Source organism: Oryctolagus cuniculus, chromosome 21 (assembly GCF_051225735.1).
Source record: "Oryctolagus cuniculus isolate XC-2025 breed Fujian yellow rabbit chromosome 21, ASM5122573v1, whole genome shotgun sequence".
In the NCBI taxonomy this organism is placed as follows: Eukaryota; Metazoa; Chordata; class Mammalia; order Lagomorpha; family Leporidae; genus Oryctolagus; species Oryctolagus cuniculus.
In genome coordinates this window covers 20,799,408-20,818,098 of record NC_142887.1, presented here as the reverse complement: position 1 = coordinate 20,818,098, position 18,691 = coordinate 20,799,408, and the positions used below count along the sequence as shown (strand labels likewise).

General features: G+C 58.9%; 1 protein-coding gene across 1 annotated transcript; it reads right to left on the bottom strand.

Annotated features, from left to right (window-relative positions):
* Nucleotides 1-2,334: 2,334 nt before the first annotated feature.
* ACADS (acyl-CoA dehydrogenase short chain) lies at nt 2,335-16,062 on the bottom strand. The gene is made up of 10 exons (XM_051835850.3): nt 15,951-16,062; nt 14,831-14,994; nt 5,049-5,198; nt 4,795-4,906; nt 4,281-4,432; nt 3,871-4,041; nt 3,648-3,785; nt 3,419-3,514; nt 3,224-3,280; nt 2,335-3,095 (listed from the first exon to the last, which is right to left on the bottom strand). The coding sequence occupies exons 1-10, from the start codon at nt 15,994-15,996 to the stop codon at nt 2,943-2,945; spliced, it is 1,239 nt and encodes a 412-aa protein (XP_051691810.3). The 5' UTR covers nt 15,997-16,062; the 3' UTR covers nt 2,335-2,942.
* Nucleotides 16,063-18,691: the final 2,629 nt, after the last annotated feature.

Here is an 18,691-nt window from a genome sequence, read left to right as displayed (position 1 = left end):
GACACCTGTGTCCCGTACTGGAGTGCCTGGTTCAAGTCCCAGACACTCAGTGCTTCAGTCCAGCCTCCTGCTAACGGCCCAAGAGGCAGACACTGCTGGCCCCGGTACTTGAGCTCACGGCTCCTGGCTTCAGCCTGGCCTAGCCCTGGCCGTCGTGGTCATTTATCAAGTGACCCAGCAGATGGAAGGAAGGACGATCTTTCTCTCTCACCCTACCTCAAGTAGATCCTTATAAAAACAAGAGGACATTACTGCATCATTTTGGCAATAGCAGAAAACAGATCCCATGATTGTGTCAGGAAGGAACCACCACACGAATCTCGGAGCAACAGTGTACAAAAGCCAGCAGCCGGGCCGGTCACACGGGAAACGTCGTGAAAACCCAGTCTAACTAGGGAGCGTCCCAGATCCTAGGAGCCCGACAGTCTCAACACAGCCCACAGTCCTGGGCCTCGAGTCGATTTCTGGGCTCAGCAGATGCGAGTTTGCCGGGCTTAGAGGCGATGCCATCTAAGCAAGTGTCCGCGTTCCCAGGACACGCACGCTGCGACCGAGCTGCCAAGGGGCACCGACACCACAGCCCATGTCCCCGTGGCTCAGGACGCGCGGAGCCAGGGCAGGGACCAGGAGCGGCTTTGACTCCCAGGCCAGAGGATATGTGCACACGACTCCACCTACACTGGAGACTCCGCCCACATTGGCGAGAGCCGGGCCTCCGTGCCATGACAGCTTCTCAAAGCACCCAAGACAGAGCGTGCAGACTAGACCTTGGCTCAAAGCCCTCGGACAGGCCCGCGGCCCTGGGCTCTCCTGCACGGTCTGGGAAAGGCACCGGCAGCTCCCAGCAGCAGGAACAGCTGAGATCCACTTGGAGCACGCTGCCCACTTCTTGGCCCCAGAGGACACGGCATGGCTCAAGCTGACCTCCCAGGCCCTTGGAGGCCCAGCACTCCCGGTGGCAGCTGGGTCAGAGTCCTGAGCAAGGAGCCCTGGGCCCCCAGGCTGCACTGCCTGCGGCTCAGTGGGGGTGCCTCCTGCACTCTCTCTTCTGAACCTCGGTGCCTCGCCCCCTCCCATGGCAACGGCCCCCAAGACAGCTTCAACCCCAGAAACTGATCCTCCCTCCTTCCCTGGGCCAGGAGCCGGACTGCCGAGGCTGGAGGGGCCCCCAGTGCCCTCTGAGCACCTCCCCCTGCTGCTCCTGGGCTCACAGCGGAGCTGCCCCACCCTGGGCTTGCCCTTAGCCCAGGTGGGAACAGGCAGATCTAGGAAGCCCAAGAGGAAGGCACAGGCACCCGAACATTTGCGAGCTGCCCAGGCCACTGCCCACCTCAACAGTATCGAGGGAAGTTGCTCCCAGCAGCCACAGGTGTGCGACGTCAGGAAGACGGCACCTGTGGGCCCTGCACGGCACACCACGCGCTGGCTGGCAGAGCCCACCTGAGCAGCGGGCCTGACGCCCCACAGGCACGTTCATCCCTGCCCGCCCAGGCCCTGACCTGCGGCACCGCCTCCACCCACTCATGCAAGGCCAGGGGTTCTCTCCCCGCCCCGTTCCCCAACAGCGGCCTCTCCCGTGGGAGCTCCTTGTGTAACAGGCAGGGCCTGCAGGGGGCGCAGTGCAGGTGGGGCTGGCGGCTCTTGAGTCTTGGGTGCGAGTCCTCGGCAGGGAAGACACCACCTGTCAGTCCTGAGCGCCTGCCCCCCCGCCGCCCCGCCCGTGGTGGGGGGAGGGCGGGAATCAGGACCTCAACTTTCTCCAGGAAGCTTCTCCCACCGTGGGAACCCGAGGCCTCACACAGCGACCCCCACGCAGCAAAGGCTGGGCGGGGGTAGCCCAGGTCCCTGCCGACCACGCCAACGGGCCCATGCCCCTCCCCCTTCCTCCCTGCTCTGCGAAGCTGCCCAGCACCCTTCTAAATCCTCCGTGCTGCTCGTTCTTCCAGATGCGCCCTTCAGGTCACCGACGCCAGCTCTGGCTTTGGAGGAGGTGGCTGGCCCAGGGCCCGTCCTGCCGGGCACCAGGACCTGCGCAGGTCCGTCTCACTGGCGGGTTCAGGGCTGCCACTGGAGCACTCAGACAGCAAGCACTCCCCTCACTGCAGGGCTTGGCCGGCCGCCCCTCCCCCAGCACGTGGCGCCCTCCTGGGCAGGGCCTGGCAGGCTGCCCTCCCTGCTGGCCACTCTCGCAGACACTCACCCACAAATGGAGCCTCCGCGTCTTCCTGAGCAGCCAGCCCTGTCTCCGGCAGGAGCCCGGGGCTCTCCCAGGGCAGGGGGCTGCTCCCCAAGGACCCAGCCGGGTAGACGTGTCGAACAAGGTGCACACAGATGGAAGACCCAGCGGCCCGGGGCCAGGCGCGCTTTATTAGCCATGGTCGTCCCCACACACCTGCATACACTTGGCCTTCAACAGCCGGCCCTTGGCCCCACCCCACCGCAGGCCTAAGACTGGGGCCAATGCATCTGAGACCACAACTGCTGCCGCTTCGCCAAAGGCTCTGGCCCCTCCCCCACTCCTCCTCCTGACCCCTGACCTCAGGGCAAAGAGCTGCTCCTCCTGGGCCTTCCTGCCAAGCAGCAGGCCCCGGGGAACAGACTTGGGGGTGCCATGGTGTCACTCAGCCCCCTCCCCGCAGTCCCTCCTCCAGGAGGCTGCGGCCACAGACGAAGCAAATGAGGCACGGTCGGTTAGCAATGGAGAAGAGGCAGCCAGGTCCAAGAACAGCTGCAGGCGGCCTGTTCCGGCACGCAGGCCACAGCCTCTGGCCTCGCCTCTCCTCCCCCTGAGTCTTATTCCCGCCTGGTTTGATCTGGAGTGAGGTGGGACCAGGGGGGCCCACCCTGGCGCCAGCTGGTCTCTGGCTCTGAGTCCTGCTTAAGGCCCGGTGGCTCCAGCCCTCCCCCCGGCCCTGGCTGGCTGGCTGGCGGCCCTGCGAGGCTCAGCCCCGGTAGCTCTTGAGCAGCTGCCCGGCGATGACCAGCCTCTGGATCTCGCTGGTGCCTTCGTAGATCTCGGTGATGCGGGCGTCGCGGTAGTGCCGTTCGGCCGGCATCTCCGACACGTAGCCCATGCCGCCCAGGATCTGGATGGCCTACGACGGAAAGTGAGCAGACCCCTCACTGGTGGGCAGGACGGGGCAGGGGCGGCCACACAGAAGCAGCGGCTGGGGGCGGAGGCGGCTGGCGCCCTCGGGGCCCTGGTCCACGCAGAGACACTCACCTGGTGGCTGATGGCGGTGGCTGCCTCCGATGCGGCCAGCTTGGCCATGGCTGCCTCCTAGCCACGGGGACGGCAGAGTCAGCGCCTTCACCTGGAGTGAAGCCCCCTCCCAGCAGCAAGAAACCCACGGGCCCATGGGAGAGGCCCCCCAACTCTCCCTCAAAGGGCCCCCGGGGAGCCCCTGCCCACGGGTACCTTGGTGAAGGGCTTCTTATTATCCTTCAGCATGGCGGCGCGCCAGGTCAGCAGCCGGGCGCTCTCCAGGGCCAGGGCCATGTCTGCCAACTTGAACTGCAACAGCCCAGCCCCACCCCCTGTCAGCAGCCGCCCCTCCCTGCTCCGAGGTGGGGCGGGGGGGGGGGATGACAACAGGATAAAAGGCCACGCCTCCCTCCCTCAGGTGCCCTCGGCTGCACCCTCTCACCTGGACGGCCTGCAGCTTGGTGAGCGGCGCCCCAAAGGCCCTGCGGTTCTCGGCGTAATTCACAGCACAGTCGAGGGCAGCCTGGGCGATGCCCAAGGCCTGGGCGGCGATGCCAATGCGGCCCATGTCCAGAGTTTGCTGTGGGGACCGCCCTGGTCAGCAGCTGCCGGCCGGGGCCGGGGCCGGGGCCAGGCCCAGGGCCCCACCCCACGGCCAGGCTCACCATGGCTATCTTGAAGCCCATCCCTGGCTCCCCCAGCAGGTTGTCCCTGGGGATGTGACAGTCCTCGAAGATGAGGTTGGCCGTGGATGACGCCCGGATGCCCAACTTGTCTTCCTTCTTCCCCAGGGTGAGCCCAGGCGTTGGCATGGGCACCAGGAAGGCACTGATACCCTGTAAGGCCCCAGACAGACCCAGCGACTTCTCAGAAGCTGGCCAGGGGAACAGAGGCCCTCCAGCCACCCCCAGACCCCACACAAGCCCCTGGGGAGCCACTCCGCCAGCTTCGGAGGAAGGTACAGGCTGCAGCCGTGCCAGGGAGGGAAAGGGGGAGCCCCTCCCCCAGCACCAGGCGGCCACAGCCCCGCAGGGCCGAGGAGAGTCCAACACGGAAGCTGGATCGGGAGCCCCACCTTGTTCTGCAGGGCTCTGTCCGTGCTGGCAAAGACCACGGTGGCCGAGGCCTCCCAGGAGTTGGTGATCCAGGCTTTGGTGCCGTTGAGGACCCACGTGTCACCCTCCGCCCGGGCTGTGGTGGACGCGGCTCCGGCGTCGCTGCCGTTCCCTGCCCCGTGCACAGACTCAGGACCCCGCGCGTGACCCCACTGCCACCAATGCACCAGGGACCCCAGTCTCTCCCATCCCCGCCCCGGCTGCTGAGCAGGAAGACCCAGAGTCAGGGTGCTGGCTGCAGCACGCAGGCCCAGGGCCGCCCTCCAGCCTGGGTTTGCAGGCACCCTGGGGCCCAGGTGGCAGGCAGGAGCAGGGATCATCACGGCCAAGGGGCTCCAGGCCAAACCTGCAGCTCAGCTGGGCCACAGAACTCTCTCTGGCCATGACAGGGAGCCAGGCTCAGCCCACAGAGGCAGCCACGCCCCGGCCTCAGGAAGCCACCAGTGGCAGGTCGAGAGGGCATGGGGCAGGTACCTGGCTCGCTGAGGGCGAAGCAGCCAATCTTGTCGCCACCAGTGAAGGGGGTGATCCACTGCTGCTTCTGCTCCTTGGAGCCAAACTTCAGGATGGGCCCCAGGTAGAGGGACTGGGGGGACGGAGGGGAGCAGCTGGAGGCCTTGGGGCCTGGACACATTCTGTTTACCCGCTGGCCGGCAGGCCCCACCCAGCAGGACCAAGTGCCAGGGCCCGCCCGCCCCACCCACCCAGGGGCCCAGCAGGGGCCTCACGTTGTTGACGCTCATGATGACGCCAGCGGAGGCGCAGCCCCGGCTGATCTCCTCCATGGCGATGGCGTAGGCCAGGTAGTCGAGGCCGGCCCCGCTCAGCTCCTCAGGCACGTCCATGGCCAGAAGCCCGAGCTTGCCCATCTCCTTCACCTGGCCCGGGGAACAGTGTCACGGGGAGGGGCTGCTGGGGGCCAGTACCCGCCTTCCCCAGCCCCCACCCCGCTTTCCCTGAGCCACCGCCTGCAGACCCACAGGCCAAGTGACCAGAGGACGCACCCCGTGATCCCGCAGTCCAGACACGGCTGAGGGGCGCATTCCTTCCAGCTGTCCACCCCCACCTGCCACACCAGCTCACCTCCCTGTCCACAGCCAACCAGGGAGCAGGCAGAGGGCACAGGAAGCCTTTAGGGGACTAGGAGGTAGGAGCAGGCCAGCACTGAGCCTCGTGGAGCTTCCTGCAGCCCCCTAGGCACACCCGCATACAGCCCCGGCCAGCACTGGCTCCCCTTTCCGCACGGCCCCAAGCGCTGGCCCTTCCTCCCCTCCTCCTGCTCTTGGCGCCAGCTCTCCTCGCTGGCCTCACCTCTCGGCCCGGTGACGCACTCTTTCAGAGCACACCTGGGCTCCTCTGCAGGCCTTCTTACTATGCAGCTGGGATTTCACAGCTGTCTTGCTCATTTTAAAAAAGATTTATTTGGAAGGCAGAGTGAGAGAGGGAGAAGGAGAGGGAGAGAGAGAGAGAGGCCGTCCACCCACTGGTTCTCTCCCCCAAATGGCCACAGCAGCCAGGGCTGGGCCAGGTCAAAGCCAGGAGCCAGGAGCTCCACCCAGGTCTCCCACACGGGTAGCAGGGACCCAAGCACTTGGGCCATCACCTGCTGCCTCCCAGGTGCGTTAGCAGGGAGCTGGATGGGAAGCAGTGTGTACAGCTGGGACTGGAACAGGTCTCTGCTATGGGACGCCAGTGTCACATAGCCCACGGCACCACAACACCACCATGCTGTCCTCATTCTGGTGACAAAGTCTTTTCTCTGACCAGGATGGGGAGGAGGAGCTACTGCCCTCCCGAGGCCCCACACAGGCAGTCACCCTCGCGGACGGCGCCAAGACCAAGACTCCGGTAAATGCCAGAATCCTCACAGGCACAGTGCCTTAGATAGACTGGTGTCGCACCGCATATGACCTGTGCCCATCCTCCATATTTTATTTTCAACCCACTGTAGAGAGACAGAGATCCTTCATCTGTTGGATCGTTCCCCTAAATGCCCACACAGCCAGGGCTGAGCCAGGCTGAGAGCAGGAGCCCAGAACTCCGTCTGGGTCCCCCCCGCCTTGGGTGGCAGAGGCCCACGTGCTTGGGCCCTCAGTGCTGCCTCCCAAGGTGCCTGTTAGCAGGGAGCTGGAACCGGAAGCAGAGCCAGGAGGTGGGCTTCCCCAGCGGCATTTCAACCACAGTGCCAAACACCCAGTCCTGTATATTCTAAGAGTCTTGCTCAATTTTTTAAAACGTCTTATTCACTTATTTGAAAGGCAGAGGAAGAGAGAGAGAGGATCTTCCACCAGTGGTTCACTCACAGATGCCTGGATTCAGGTAACAAATCTGCTCCTCAACTGTGCACCCTGTAGGGCAGCAGTGACGGTGCAAGTCCCTGAGTCCCTGCACCCATGTGGGAGACCCAGCTGCCAGAACATTCGAGGGGAAAACAAACACTGGAGGGGAGGCCATGAGGGTGGCAGCGGACACACCAGTTAGGGGCGTTCTGAAGAGGTGATGCCTGGGGAGACCAGCAAGGGAAAGAAAGGGCTCAGACAGAAAAGTCACAATGGCCTCCCAAAGAAGAAACGGGGCAGGCACACTGCCTGACAGTTAGATGCTGACTTAAATGCCTGCGTCCCGCACCCACAGTTTCGGGTTCCAGCCCTAGCTCTGGCTCCTGGTTCCAGCTTCTTGCTAATGTAGACCTGGGAGGAAGCACTGATGGCTCCAGGAACTGGGCCCCGCCCCGCACATGGGAGACCTGTGCTGAGTTTCTGGCTCCTGGCCTTGCCCTGGCCCAGTCTCAGCCGCTGCAGGCATCTGGGGAGTGGGCCAGTAGATGGGAGCTCTCTCTCTCCCCTCTCTCTGTCTCTCTGCACGCTGGAAGGTGGCAGCACAGCTGCCTGGGTGAGCCCACTGGTCTCCACGCGAACCCAAGAGAAAACATGAGCGCTGGCAAGCCCCTTCCAGCAGTGGTGCACCGAGCAGGCCTCCAGCACCGCCACCGTCAGTCTGGGTAACAGTCCAGGGGCATTTTTAACAAGATGGTGTGAAATGGCATGAACAGATTTGTTTATTTTGGTGCAAAAAAAAAAAAAAAAAAAACCTGAAATTCATGAATACGTTTTTCATATGCATTTTCCATGAACTTTTAAGACTCCTCTATATAAGATTTCAAAATTTTTGCACTAATACAAACATCCCTTAATCTCATTTTTCCATGCACTTTTTTTTTTTTTTTTCAAAGATTTATCTGAAATGGAGTTACAGATAGAGAGGGGAAAGACAGAGAGAGGGGTCTTCCATCCACTAGTTCACTCTCCAAACAGTTACAATGGCCAGGACTGGGCCAGGCCGAAGCTAGGAGCCAAGAGCTTCATTGGGTACAGTGGTCCAAGTAGTCGGGCCATCTCTTGCTGCCTTCCAGTCCATCAGCAGGGAGCTGGAGAAGCGGAGCAGCTGGGATTTGAACTGGCACCTATATGGGATGCTGGCATTGCAGACGGCAGCTTACCCACCACGCCACAATGCCAGACCCTTCCATGAACTTTTTTTTTTTTATTTGAAAGACAGAGTTAGAGAGAGAGGTCTTCCTTATGCTAGTTCACTCCCCAAATGATCACAATGGCCACAGCTGAGCCTATCCAAAGCCAGGAGCCAGGAGCTTTTTCTGGGTCACCCACGCGGGTGCAGGGGCCCAAGCACCTGGACCATCTTCCATTGTTCTCCAGGCCATAGCAAACAGCTGGATCAGAAGTGGAGCAGCCTGGACTTACTCCTAAGGGTAAAGCTAAAAACTTGCCATGGGACTCCAAATCCCATTAAGTGGCAGGTACCAATGTCATCTTACTAGTAAAAGTGATCAGTTTAAGTTCATAACTGATCATAAAGATAGGAATAAGTGTCAAAGGGATCATATAAATAAGACCGAGTATCTTCTAATAATAATAAATGGAATTAAAAAGGAGAGAACAATCCAACATAGGAAGCAGGCCACACAGCAGACTCATAGAATGACAAATGCCCTAAACAGTACTCTGGCCTCAGAATCAGCCCTTAAGGCATTCAGATCTGCTAAAAAGCCCAGAAGAGCATTTCAGGCTTGGAAAGCCAAGACACTGAGGCAAAAAATGACCTACATGAGTGAGATACTGGTGGAAAGAATGGGCCATCAAAGAAGGAGGTACCTTTCTCTAAAGGGAAGAGAGAACTTCCAATTTGATTATGGCCTTGTCTACATAAGGTTGGAGTTTGTGAACTCAAGAGGCTTCCATAGCCTTGGCAGCTCATGACAAGAGCCTTGGGTGATCACTGACATCATAAATGAGTGTCAATTGAATCAACAACAGGAGTCACGGTGCACTTGCTCCCCATCCTGGACCTCTGTCCTTAATGAGTTGTACTATGAAAATTAACAGTAACACTAGTCTTCAAACAGTCCTTTATACTTTGTGTGTCTGTGTGGGTGCAAACTGTTAAGATATTTACTCAGTATAGAGCTGATCTTCTGTACATAAAGATAATTAAAAAATGAATCTTGGCCAGCACCATGGATCACTTGGCTAATCCTCCGCTTGCGGCGCCGGTACACCAGGGTTCTAGTCCCAGTTGGGGCACCGGGTACTAGTCCCGGTTGCTCCTCTTCCAGTCCAGCTGTGGCCTGGGAGGGCAGTGGAGGATGGCCCAAGTGCTTGGGTCCCTGCACCCGCATGGGAGACCGGGAGGAAGTACCCGGCTCCTGGCTTCGGATCAGCGCAGCGCCAGCCATAAGCGCCCATTAGGGGAGTGAACCAGCGGAAGGAAGACCTCTCTTTCTGTCTCTCTCTCACAGTCTATAACTCTCTGTCTCTCTCTCTCACTGTCTAACTCTGCCTGGCCAAAAAAAAAAAAAAAAAAAAAAGAATCTTAATGAAGGATGGGATGGGAGAGGGAGTAGGAGGTGGGACAGTTTGGAGGTGGGAGGGTGGGTATGGGGGGAAGAACCACTATGATCCAAAAGCCATACCCATGAAATTTATATTTATTAAATAAATGCTTTCTAAAAAAAAAAAAAAGAAGAAGAAGTGGCGCAGCCAAGACTTGAACTGAACTGGCAACCATATGGGATGCCGGTGCTGCATGCTGGGGCTTTAACCTGCTGTGCCACAGCACCAGCCTCTCCATGAACTTCTAAAAAAATTATTTGAGAAGGGAGCCAGCATTGTGGCGTAGCAGGTTAAGCCATCGCCTGCAGTGTTGGCATCCCATATGGGTGCTGGTTTGAGACCCAGCTGCTCTACTTCTGATCCAGTTCTCTGCTATGGCCTGGGAAAGCAGTGGAAGATGGCCCAAGTCCTTGGACCCTGCACCTGTGTGGGAGACCTGGTAAGAAGCTCCTGGCTTCTGGCTTCGGATCGGCGCAGCTCCGGCCGTTGCAGCCAATTGGGCAGTGAACCATGGGATGGAAGACCTCTCTCTCTCTCTGCCTCTCCTCTCTTTGTGTAACTCTATCCAAATTAAAAAAAAAAAAAAAAAAGAAAGAAAGAAAGAAAGAAAGAAAGAAAGAAAGAAAACAGTGGTGAGACAAGCCACACACGACAGGGTGGTAACCACAGCTAGAGAAGCCTAACTTACAAATGGACACTTCTGGGACCCAAGAAGTGTGATGTGGAGAATCAAGAGAGGGCATTCAGGGGACACTCCCAGGGTGGAACCAACAAGGAGCAGTGGGCCAGAGGGCAGAGCAAGCTGGGGTTTGGCTCTGGAGGTTTCCACGTGGCTAACGAGGCCAGGGGTGACACCCATATCTGGGATGGGACAAGAGGAGGAAAGACGGGTTTTGCGCTTGGCTCTGTAACGTGGTTCAGTATTTACTGAGTAAATGTGAAGGACTGGCTTCGGTTCGTATGTGACGGTACATCACAAGAGTCATGGGAAACGGAGTTAACAGATCAGCCTACGTGGTGCAGAACAATCCATAAGTCCATGCCAAGCTTTTTCATAACATGCGTCTTGCACGCCCTGTCTGAGGCGGCCTCGGGTAACCACATCTACACAGGGCGAGGCTGAGCAGCCCGCGGCAACCTTACACAGAACGGTAGGGGCAGCCTTCTGGTTCTGGGTTCCCTTACAACAGAACGGCGCCGTAAACTCACGAGTGCTTCTTCCACTTGGTGGTTTGGACATAAAAAGACTAAAGTTCAATTAAGGTGATAAAACCAGTCAAGCAAGCCTTCCACCCAATTCTCGGCCCACCCTCTGCTCAGCGCCTCTCCCCTTGACCCTCCCCCTGTAAGCCCACTTTCATGCCAGTGCGGGGTGTGTGTGTGAGAGAGAGATTACTCAGAAGAAATACTAGAAAGCATCAACTAGGGACCGGGGCTGTGGCGCAGCTGGCTAACACCCTGGCCTGCAGTGCCAGCATCCCATATGGGTGCTGGTTCAAGTCCTGGCTGCTCCACTTCCAAACTAGTTCTCTGCTGTGGCCTGGGAAAGCAGTACAAGATGTCCCAAGTCCTTGGGCCCCTGCACCCGCGTGGGAGACCCGGAAGAAGCTCCTGGCTCCTGGCTTCGGATCAGCGCAGCTCTGGCCATTGCAGCCAATTGGGGAGTGATCCAGCGCTTGGAAGACTTCTCTCTCTTTCTACCTCTCCTCTCTTTGTGTAACTCTTTCAATTAAATAAATAAATCTTAAAAAAAAAAAAAAGCATTAACTAAGCACCTACTATAGGCCAGAGGGGGCCCAGAAGCCTCTGCCTGGCTCCTCCAATCATCAAGCGTGACTTACACAAGCAACCACCTCTGGCTCCAGCTCCCTCATCTGGACACAGAGGGGATTGGGTGCCCACCTCGCAGGGCTGCTAAGGGTAAGGGCTTTGGCACATGCACGAGGGGTCTTCACAATGTTTAGGGAAGGCAGAATTAAGACACCCACTTGATGTGCAAATGTGATATCCACGTACGTTCTTTTCATAACACGCAGTTTCCGTGAACTTTCTGAACATGCCCCATATGCATGGATTTCAGTGTTTTGTTTTGTTTTTGCACCAAAATAAACTTATCTTTTAATTCCACTTTCCACGGGCTTTTTGGAGCCTCCTGTAGAAGCGTCTGGGACATGGCAACCTCTAACTGTTAGCTATTGTTGGTATTACTGCTGTGGCCCTGAAACAATGTGGAATCTCACAGACATGTCGGATTCCCTGCCTGTGTCTAACTCTTTCTTGTGATTTAAGTTGTCAGAGTGAGACAAGAGACAGAGCTCCCATCTGCTGTTCCACTCACCAATGCCCACAACAGTCAGGGCTGGGCCCAGACCCCACCATGGCGTCGCACGCGGGTCTTAGCCATCCCCTGCTGCCTCCCAGGTGCGCAGTAGCAGGAAGGCGGGCTGTGCAGTGGAGCTGGGACTTGAACCCAGGCGCCCTGCACTGGCTTGTGGGCGTCCCAAGCAATGTCCTGACCTCCACGAGAAACGCCGGCCCTCGACTGCCTGGTCCTTTGGTGCCCGCTTCAGCCCTGGATTCCCCTCTGGAAGCGACAGCTTAGTGCTGCACACAGGATAGGGACTTAATCCTCAGCTAAGAGAAGCACACAGGAGCAACGGGTGCGCGCGTGTTAACGGGAAGGTGAGAAGTCCTGGCACTTCTCCCCCAGCGCTGCGGCCCGAGGCAAGTCAGAGGCGGCCAGGAGAGCCGCCAGGTACAGCGAGACTAACGCAGCCAGAACATAAGCACCTGGTGAGCAGGAAAGCGGGACACAGATGTCCCCGGCTGCTCTCGGCACTGCTCTTGGCGCTCAGGAGACCCCACCGAGCAGGGCCCGGGGGCGGGGGGGGCGGGACGGGGGGCAGCCTCTTCCTTCAGCGCCACTTCTGGCACCACCTGCGAGGGCTGACCTGCACTGTGCAGGCAGGAGCGCACAGAGCACGGACTGGCACCGCCTGGCTTCCCTGCACGGAGCCCATCTCTGCCCGAGGCACTGTAACAGCCTGCGGGCACCCACAGCGGGACGGGCTGGGCTGGTGCAGCCACCGGGGGGTGCCTCATTGCTCAACTCCTTCCTCACCTCACAAAGCCCTGGGATTTCACAGCTCCACTGGTGGTGCTGAAAGGCGAGGTCACCAAGGGTGACATCTACGGAGGGCAGGCCGAGCTGGAGGCCACTTCTCCCAGCTGCGAGGCGGCTCCCTGCCGGACAGGGGGCCTGGGGGAGAACACGTGGCCCGCGGCGGGGAAGGGTCCATGGCCCACCTGACTCCAGTTCCACACACCAGGAAGCCTTGGGAAGTCACGTCACCTACCTAGGAGTCTATGTTCTCAACTGAATAATTTTTTTTTTTTTGACAGGCAGAGTGGACAGTGAGAGAGAGAGAGAGAGACAGAGAGAACGGTCTTCCTTTTGCCGTTGGTTCACCCTCCAATGGCCGCTACCGGCGCGCTGCGGCCGGCGCACCGCGCTGATCCGATGGCAGGAGCCAGGTACTTATCCTGGTCTCCCATGGGGTGCAGGGCCCAAGGACTTGGGCCATCCTCCACTGCACTCCCTGGCCACAGCAGAGAGCTGGCTTGGAAGAGGGGCAACCAGGACAGAATCCGGCGCCCCGACCGGGACTAGAACCCAGTGTGCCGGCGCCGCAAGGCAGAGGATTAGCCTAGTGAGCCGCGGCACCGGCCTGAATAATTTTTTATTATTATAGTTTTTATTTTTATTTTTATAGTATTAGTGGTTGCCAGGGCCGGCGCTATGGTGTAGCAGGTAAAGCTGCCATCTGCAGTGCCAGTATCCCCTATGGGCACCAGTTCCAGTCCCAGCTGCTCTGCTTCTGATCCAGCTCCCTGCTAACACGCTTGGGAAAGCAACAAAAGATGACCCAAGTGCTTGGGCCCCTGCATCCATGTGGGAGACCTGGAAGAAGCTCCTGGCTCCTGCTTCAGCCTGGTCCAGCTCCAGCCATTGAGGCTTTTGGGGAGTGAACCAGCAGATGGAAGACCTCTCTCTCTCTCTCCGTCTATAACTCTGCCTCTAAATACATAAATCTTTAAAAAAGTACCAGTAGCTGCCAAAGCAAGTGAACTCGGGATAGAGTCTCTCACTCGACCCTTGCCATCCTTCGACATAAATTAGACAAGGACGCCTTCAAGGACCAAGCAAGACGGCCCACGCCTCCTAGCTAAGCTGCCCCGCTGACCTCAGTGCCCAGAATGCTCCTGGCTTCTGCTCAGGTACCTGCACGGTGCAGGCACAACACCAAAACTCCCCACACACAATATTCCACTGGGCTGGAAGAACGGCCCCAAGACACGTAAACGGGGACACGACGCTTGAGTGTGTCAGGCTGAAAAACAGGCAGGAAGAGGTGAGGAAACTTTGCCCTTTCAAATATTTGGCTGAACAAGTACCTGCTGCGTGTCTGCACCACGTGCCAGGACCCTCACCAGCGGGAGGCAGACAGCAGCAACGTCCTGACGCGCAGGTGCAGGGACGGGAAGGCACATCAAAGAACCCAGGGGCCCAGGAGGACCTTAGGGTCCGACAGAAGCAGAGCTGACGGCGCTGTGGCGCGGCGGGTTAAGCTGCCACTGGGGACACCAGTGTCCCATATGCAAGTGCCCACCCACCCGTTCAAGTCCTGGCTGCTCCACTTCCAACCCAGCCTCCTGCTGATGCAGCCTGGGGAGGCGGCAGAAGACAGCTCAGGTACTTTGGCCCCTGTCACTCCCGTGGGAGACCCAGGTGAAGCTCCAGGCTCCTGGCCTCGGCCTGGGCTGGTCCTGGCTCTCGTAGGCATTTGGGGAGTGAGTCAGTGGACTGAGGACCTCTCTCTCTATTGCTTTGCTTTTCAAGCAGATAAAAATGGCCATTACCGGGGCTGGCAATGTGATGTAGCAGGCAAAGCCGCCGCCTGTAGTGCCGGCATCCCACACGGGTGCTGGTTCAAGTCCCAGCTGCTCTACCGATTCAGCTCTCTGCTGTGGCCTGGTACAGCAGTGGAAGATGGCCCAAGTCCTCGGGCCCCTGCACCCACATGGGAGACCCGGAAGAAGCCCCTGGCGTCGGATCGGTGCAGCTCTGGCTGTTGCAGCCAACTGGGGAGTGAACCAGAGGATGGAGGACCTCTCTCAATCTCTCTCTCTGCCTCTCTTCTCTCTGTGTAACTGCCTTTCAAATAAATAAATAAATTTTTAAAAATCTATAAAAAAATAAACATTACTTAAAAAAACACCTTAGTTTAGAAAAGAAAAAAGAGCTGAGTCCCAGCCCTGGCTCTGCTGACTGATTCCATGACCTGAGCGCATTACTCGCCCACTCCCCAGAGCGCGTTTCATCAGGTCTGCAGTGGGGTATGCGGCACTAACACCTCACATCAGGAGCACACAACAATGCCTAGCACGTGGCATCAGCACCCACCACTCACTGCTACTGTCCCCGAAGCTCATGGACAAGGGAGACTTCCAGAACATTCTCTGGGGTCTCGCTGCCCCAGCTGTCACTGCCGCCACTCGTCCGGGAGTCAAGGGCAGAGTGCCGAGGCCGGCACTCTCACCTGAGCCGCGGGGAAGAGGTGCTCCTTGTCCACCTGGGCCGCGATGGGAACCAGCTCCTTCTCCGCGAAGTCCCGGCACGTCTGCCGCAACATCTGGTGCGTTTCGGGCAGTTCCACGGATTGGTAGACCGTGTGCAAACGCCGCCAGTGTCGGGCGCACAGAGCTGCCGACAGGAAGAGCAGGAGTCAGTGGAAGAAGAATGCAAGAGATCTCAAAAAATAACAGTTATAGTGGCGGGCGTTGTGGTGTAGCCGGTTAAGCTGCTGCCTGTGACGCCAGCATCTCATACTGGAGTGCCGGTTCGAGTCCCCTGTGCTCCACGTCCACTCCAGCTCCTGGGGAACCAGCACAGGATGGCCCAAGTGTGACCCATATGGAGTCCAGGCTCCTGGCCCTGCCTGGCACAGTCCCAGTGGTTGCAGCCATTTGGGGAATGAACCAGGAGATCGAAGATCTCTGTCTCTCTGTAACTCTGCCTTTCAAATAAACAATTTTTTTTTTAAAGGCTCAAATGCCCAAGGCAGTTTTGAGAGCTAAGCGTGTGCTGGAGCAGGAACTCCTGGGTAGGAGGCAGGGACCCAAGAACTTGAACCACCACCCGCTACCTCCTAGGGAGCACACTGGCAGCAAGCTGGAGAGGGACTGGAACCCAGGCGCCCTGGTATGGGATCACTCAGGGCGAGCGGTTCTGGCTGGAGACCAGCAAGACGGGAAAGGGCCGTAGTAAACACTCAGCAACAGCTAAGTCCGCCGCGCCCTGAATCCTCGGATCCAATGCTCCCAGCACGTTCGCACCTCCCCGCGGACCCCCGCCGGGGCCAGGTGGGCCTGGGCCCCTCGGCCAAGGTCACAGAATGAGTCTGGCCCCCACCCTGGGCCCGGGTCCTCCGCGGGGGGTGGGGGTGGGGTGAACGAGTGGATGCCCCCCGGAGAACTGGGCGAGAGGACGGACGGGGCCAGTCCCGCGGCGGGCCGGGGTCCGGGCAGCCTGGGGCGCGAGGGGCAGCCGCCCAGGGGCAAAGGCCGCGGCGCGCCCGGAGGGGGCCGCGCCCGTCCGCGGCGGCGAATCGCCGGCACCCGGACTTGGCCCGCTCTCCCGCGGGGCCCGCGCGCACTCACCTCCGCGCAGGGGGCCTCCGGCCCGGCTGAGCAAGGCGGCGGCCATGGACGACACACACCCGGCGGGGCCTCTCCCAGCGACCTCCGGCCGCGAGCTAGCGCGCGCAGTTCTGGGCTCCGGGGGCGGGGCTGACGCGCGGGAGGCCACGCCCCCCGGGCGCCAGGGGCGGGGCCGAGACGCGGCGCTGCCGGGCCGTGGACGGGGCTCCCCGAGTCCGCCAGAGCGTTAGTGAAATCTGCGAACAGGGCAAAGCCAAGGACGGAGCCTCGCACAAAGGTCTGAGAGCTCTTGTCGAAGCGGTCCTCCGCTGAAAAAGTCTTTGTGGGAAGACCCCTCTATCCGAGATCCGATGACGTCCCCTGTAAAGCTCGCGGGCACCTGCCCGGGCCCCCCGCCCCCGCCACACCCGGCAGCGTCTCCCCAGGACTCCCGGCTCGCCGCGGCCCCCAGGCCTCTGCTGCTGCTGCCCCCGCCCGGGATGTTCGCTGCCCTGCGCGGATCGTGTACGGTCTCCCGCCCGCACCAGTCTCGCTGGCTTGCAGGCCTGAGGAACGGGGTTGCCAGGGGGGCTGCACTTCTGCGTCTCGCTCGCAGCCGGCGAGCAGAGCTCCGTCGGGAACAGGGGGCGCCGCCCTGTGCCACCGTCAGTTAGATCCCACGTCCCGGCACGAGTGGGCGCCAGCGACTCCCTCCCCAGTCCCCGCACCCCAGGTGCATCTGAGCCCAGCACTGACCCACATGCCAAAAATCCTGTTCCTCCAAAAATTTGCTTCACTTCGGAGAGAACAGTCAAAAGATGCAGTAAAGTCCTTAGCTTTCATTTTTACATTGTTTTTTAAATTGATTTTTTAAAGATTTATTTTATTTGAAAGTCAGAGTAAAACAGAGACAGGAGAGAAAAAGAGAGGTCTTCCATCTGCTGGTTCACTCCTCAACTGGTCACAATGGCTGGAGCTGGGTCAATCCGAAGCCAGGAGCCAGGAGCTTCCTCCAGGTCTCCCACACCGGTGCAGGGGCCCAAGCACTTGGACCATCTTCTACTGCTTTCCCAGGCCGTAGCAGAGAGCTGGATCGGAAGTGGAGCAGCCGGGACTTGAACCAGCGCCCATATGGGATGTCGACACTGCAGGCGGCAGCTTTACCAGCTATGCCACAGCACCAGCCCCATTAAAATTTGATTATTTTTTTTTTTTTTTTTTTTTTTTAGAGTTACAGAGAAAAAGACAGAGGTCTTCCATCCATCCACTGATTCACTCCCCAAATGACCGCAGTGACTAGCGCTGGGCCACGCTGAAGCCAGGAACTCCATTCTGGTCTCTCACATGGATGGCAGGGGTCCTACCACTTGGGCCATCTTCTGCTGCCTTCCCAGACATGAGTAAGGAGCTGCATGTGAAGAGGGACAGCCGGGACTTGACCTGGCTTTCGGATATGGAATGCTGGCACTGCAAGCAGCAGCTTAACCAGCTGTGCCACAATGCTGGCACCACAGCTTTCATTTAACCAAAAAAAAAGGCACTTAAAGTACATGCACAATACTGTGACTGTGAAGTCCAGAACAGCCGCCAGCAAAGGCTCCGGGGTGGTCCTCACCTTTCAGTCAGCCCAGCTGGGCACCAGCCGCAGGTGGGGATACAGAGCACAGAGCACATCAAGCAGGCCCTTGTTAGGACTGCATTGTTTGGTTGGGATGATGAATATGAATGTGAGTTACCTTTTTTTTTTTTTTTTTTTGGACAGGCAGAGTTAGACAGTGAGAGAGAAAGACAGGGAGAAAGGTCTTCTTTCCGTTGGTTCACCCCCACAAATGGCTGCTGCAGCCGGTGTTCTGCGCTGATCCGAAGCCAGGAGCCAGGTGCTTCTCCTGGTCTCCCAAGCGGGTGCAGGGCCCAAGCACTTGGGCCATCCTCCACTGCACTCCCGGGCCACAGCAAAGAGCTGGCCTGGAAGAGGGGCAATCGGGACAGAATCCGGCGCCCCAACTGGAACTAGAACCCGGAGTGCTGGCACCACAGGCGGAAGATTAGCCTAGTGAGCCACACACCAGCCATGAGTTACCTATTAACAGCATGCAAGTTTCCCAGTAGAAACAGACCCAGAATTGGAACAGAGGGAAGGAACTGGCTGCTCATAGGAACTCAAGAGAACTTTTTCAATGGGTGTTGAACTTTGAAAAGTCCATGGGAGCTGGCAGTGTGGCCCAGTGGCTTAAGCTACCTGTCATGTCGGCATTCCATACAGGAGAGCCAGTTCCAGTCCCGGCTGATGCTATCTGGGAAGGCAGCAGAAGATAGCCCGAGGCCGGCACCGCGGCTCACTAGGCTAATCCTCCGCCTAGCGGCGCCGGCACACCGGGTTCTAGTCCCGGTTGGGGCGCCGGATTCTGTCCCAGTTGCCCCTCTTCCAGGCCAGCTCTCTGCTGTGGCCAGGGAGTGCAGTGGAGGATGGCCCAGGTGCTTGGGCCCTGCACCCCATGGGAGACCAGGAGAAGCACCTGGCTCCTGGCTCCTGGCTCCTGCCATTGGATCAGCGCGGTGCGCTGGCCACAGCGCACCGGCCGTGGCGGCCATTGGAGGGTGAACCAACGGCAAAAGGAAGACCTTTCTGTCTCTCTCTCTCACTGTCCACTCTGCCTGTCAAAAAAAAAGAAGATGGCTTGAGTGGTTGGGCCCCTGCCACCCACATGGAAACCTGAAAGAAGCTCCTGACTCCTGGCTTTAGCCTGGCCTAGCCCTGGCTG

Bases quoted from the DNA above. Each gene is read 5' to 3' on its own strand.
- ACADS (XM_051835850.3), bottom strand. From the start codon at position 15,996: ATGGCCGCCGCCTTGCTCAGCCGGGCCGGAGGCCCCCTGCGCGGAG. The intron at 5,199-14,830 runs GTGAGAGTGCCG...TCCCCGGGCCAG, and splicing joins ACCTCTTCCCCGCGGCTCAG to GTGAAGGAGATGGGCAAGCT. The intron at 4,042-4,280 runs GTGGGGCTCCCG...GGGGCCTTACAG, and splicing joins ACAGAGCCCTGCAGAACAAG to GGTATCAGTGCCTTCCTGGT.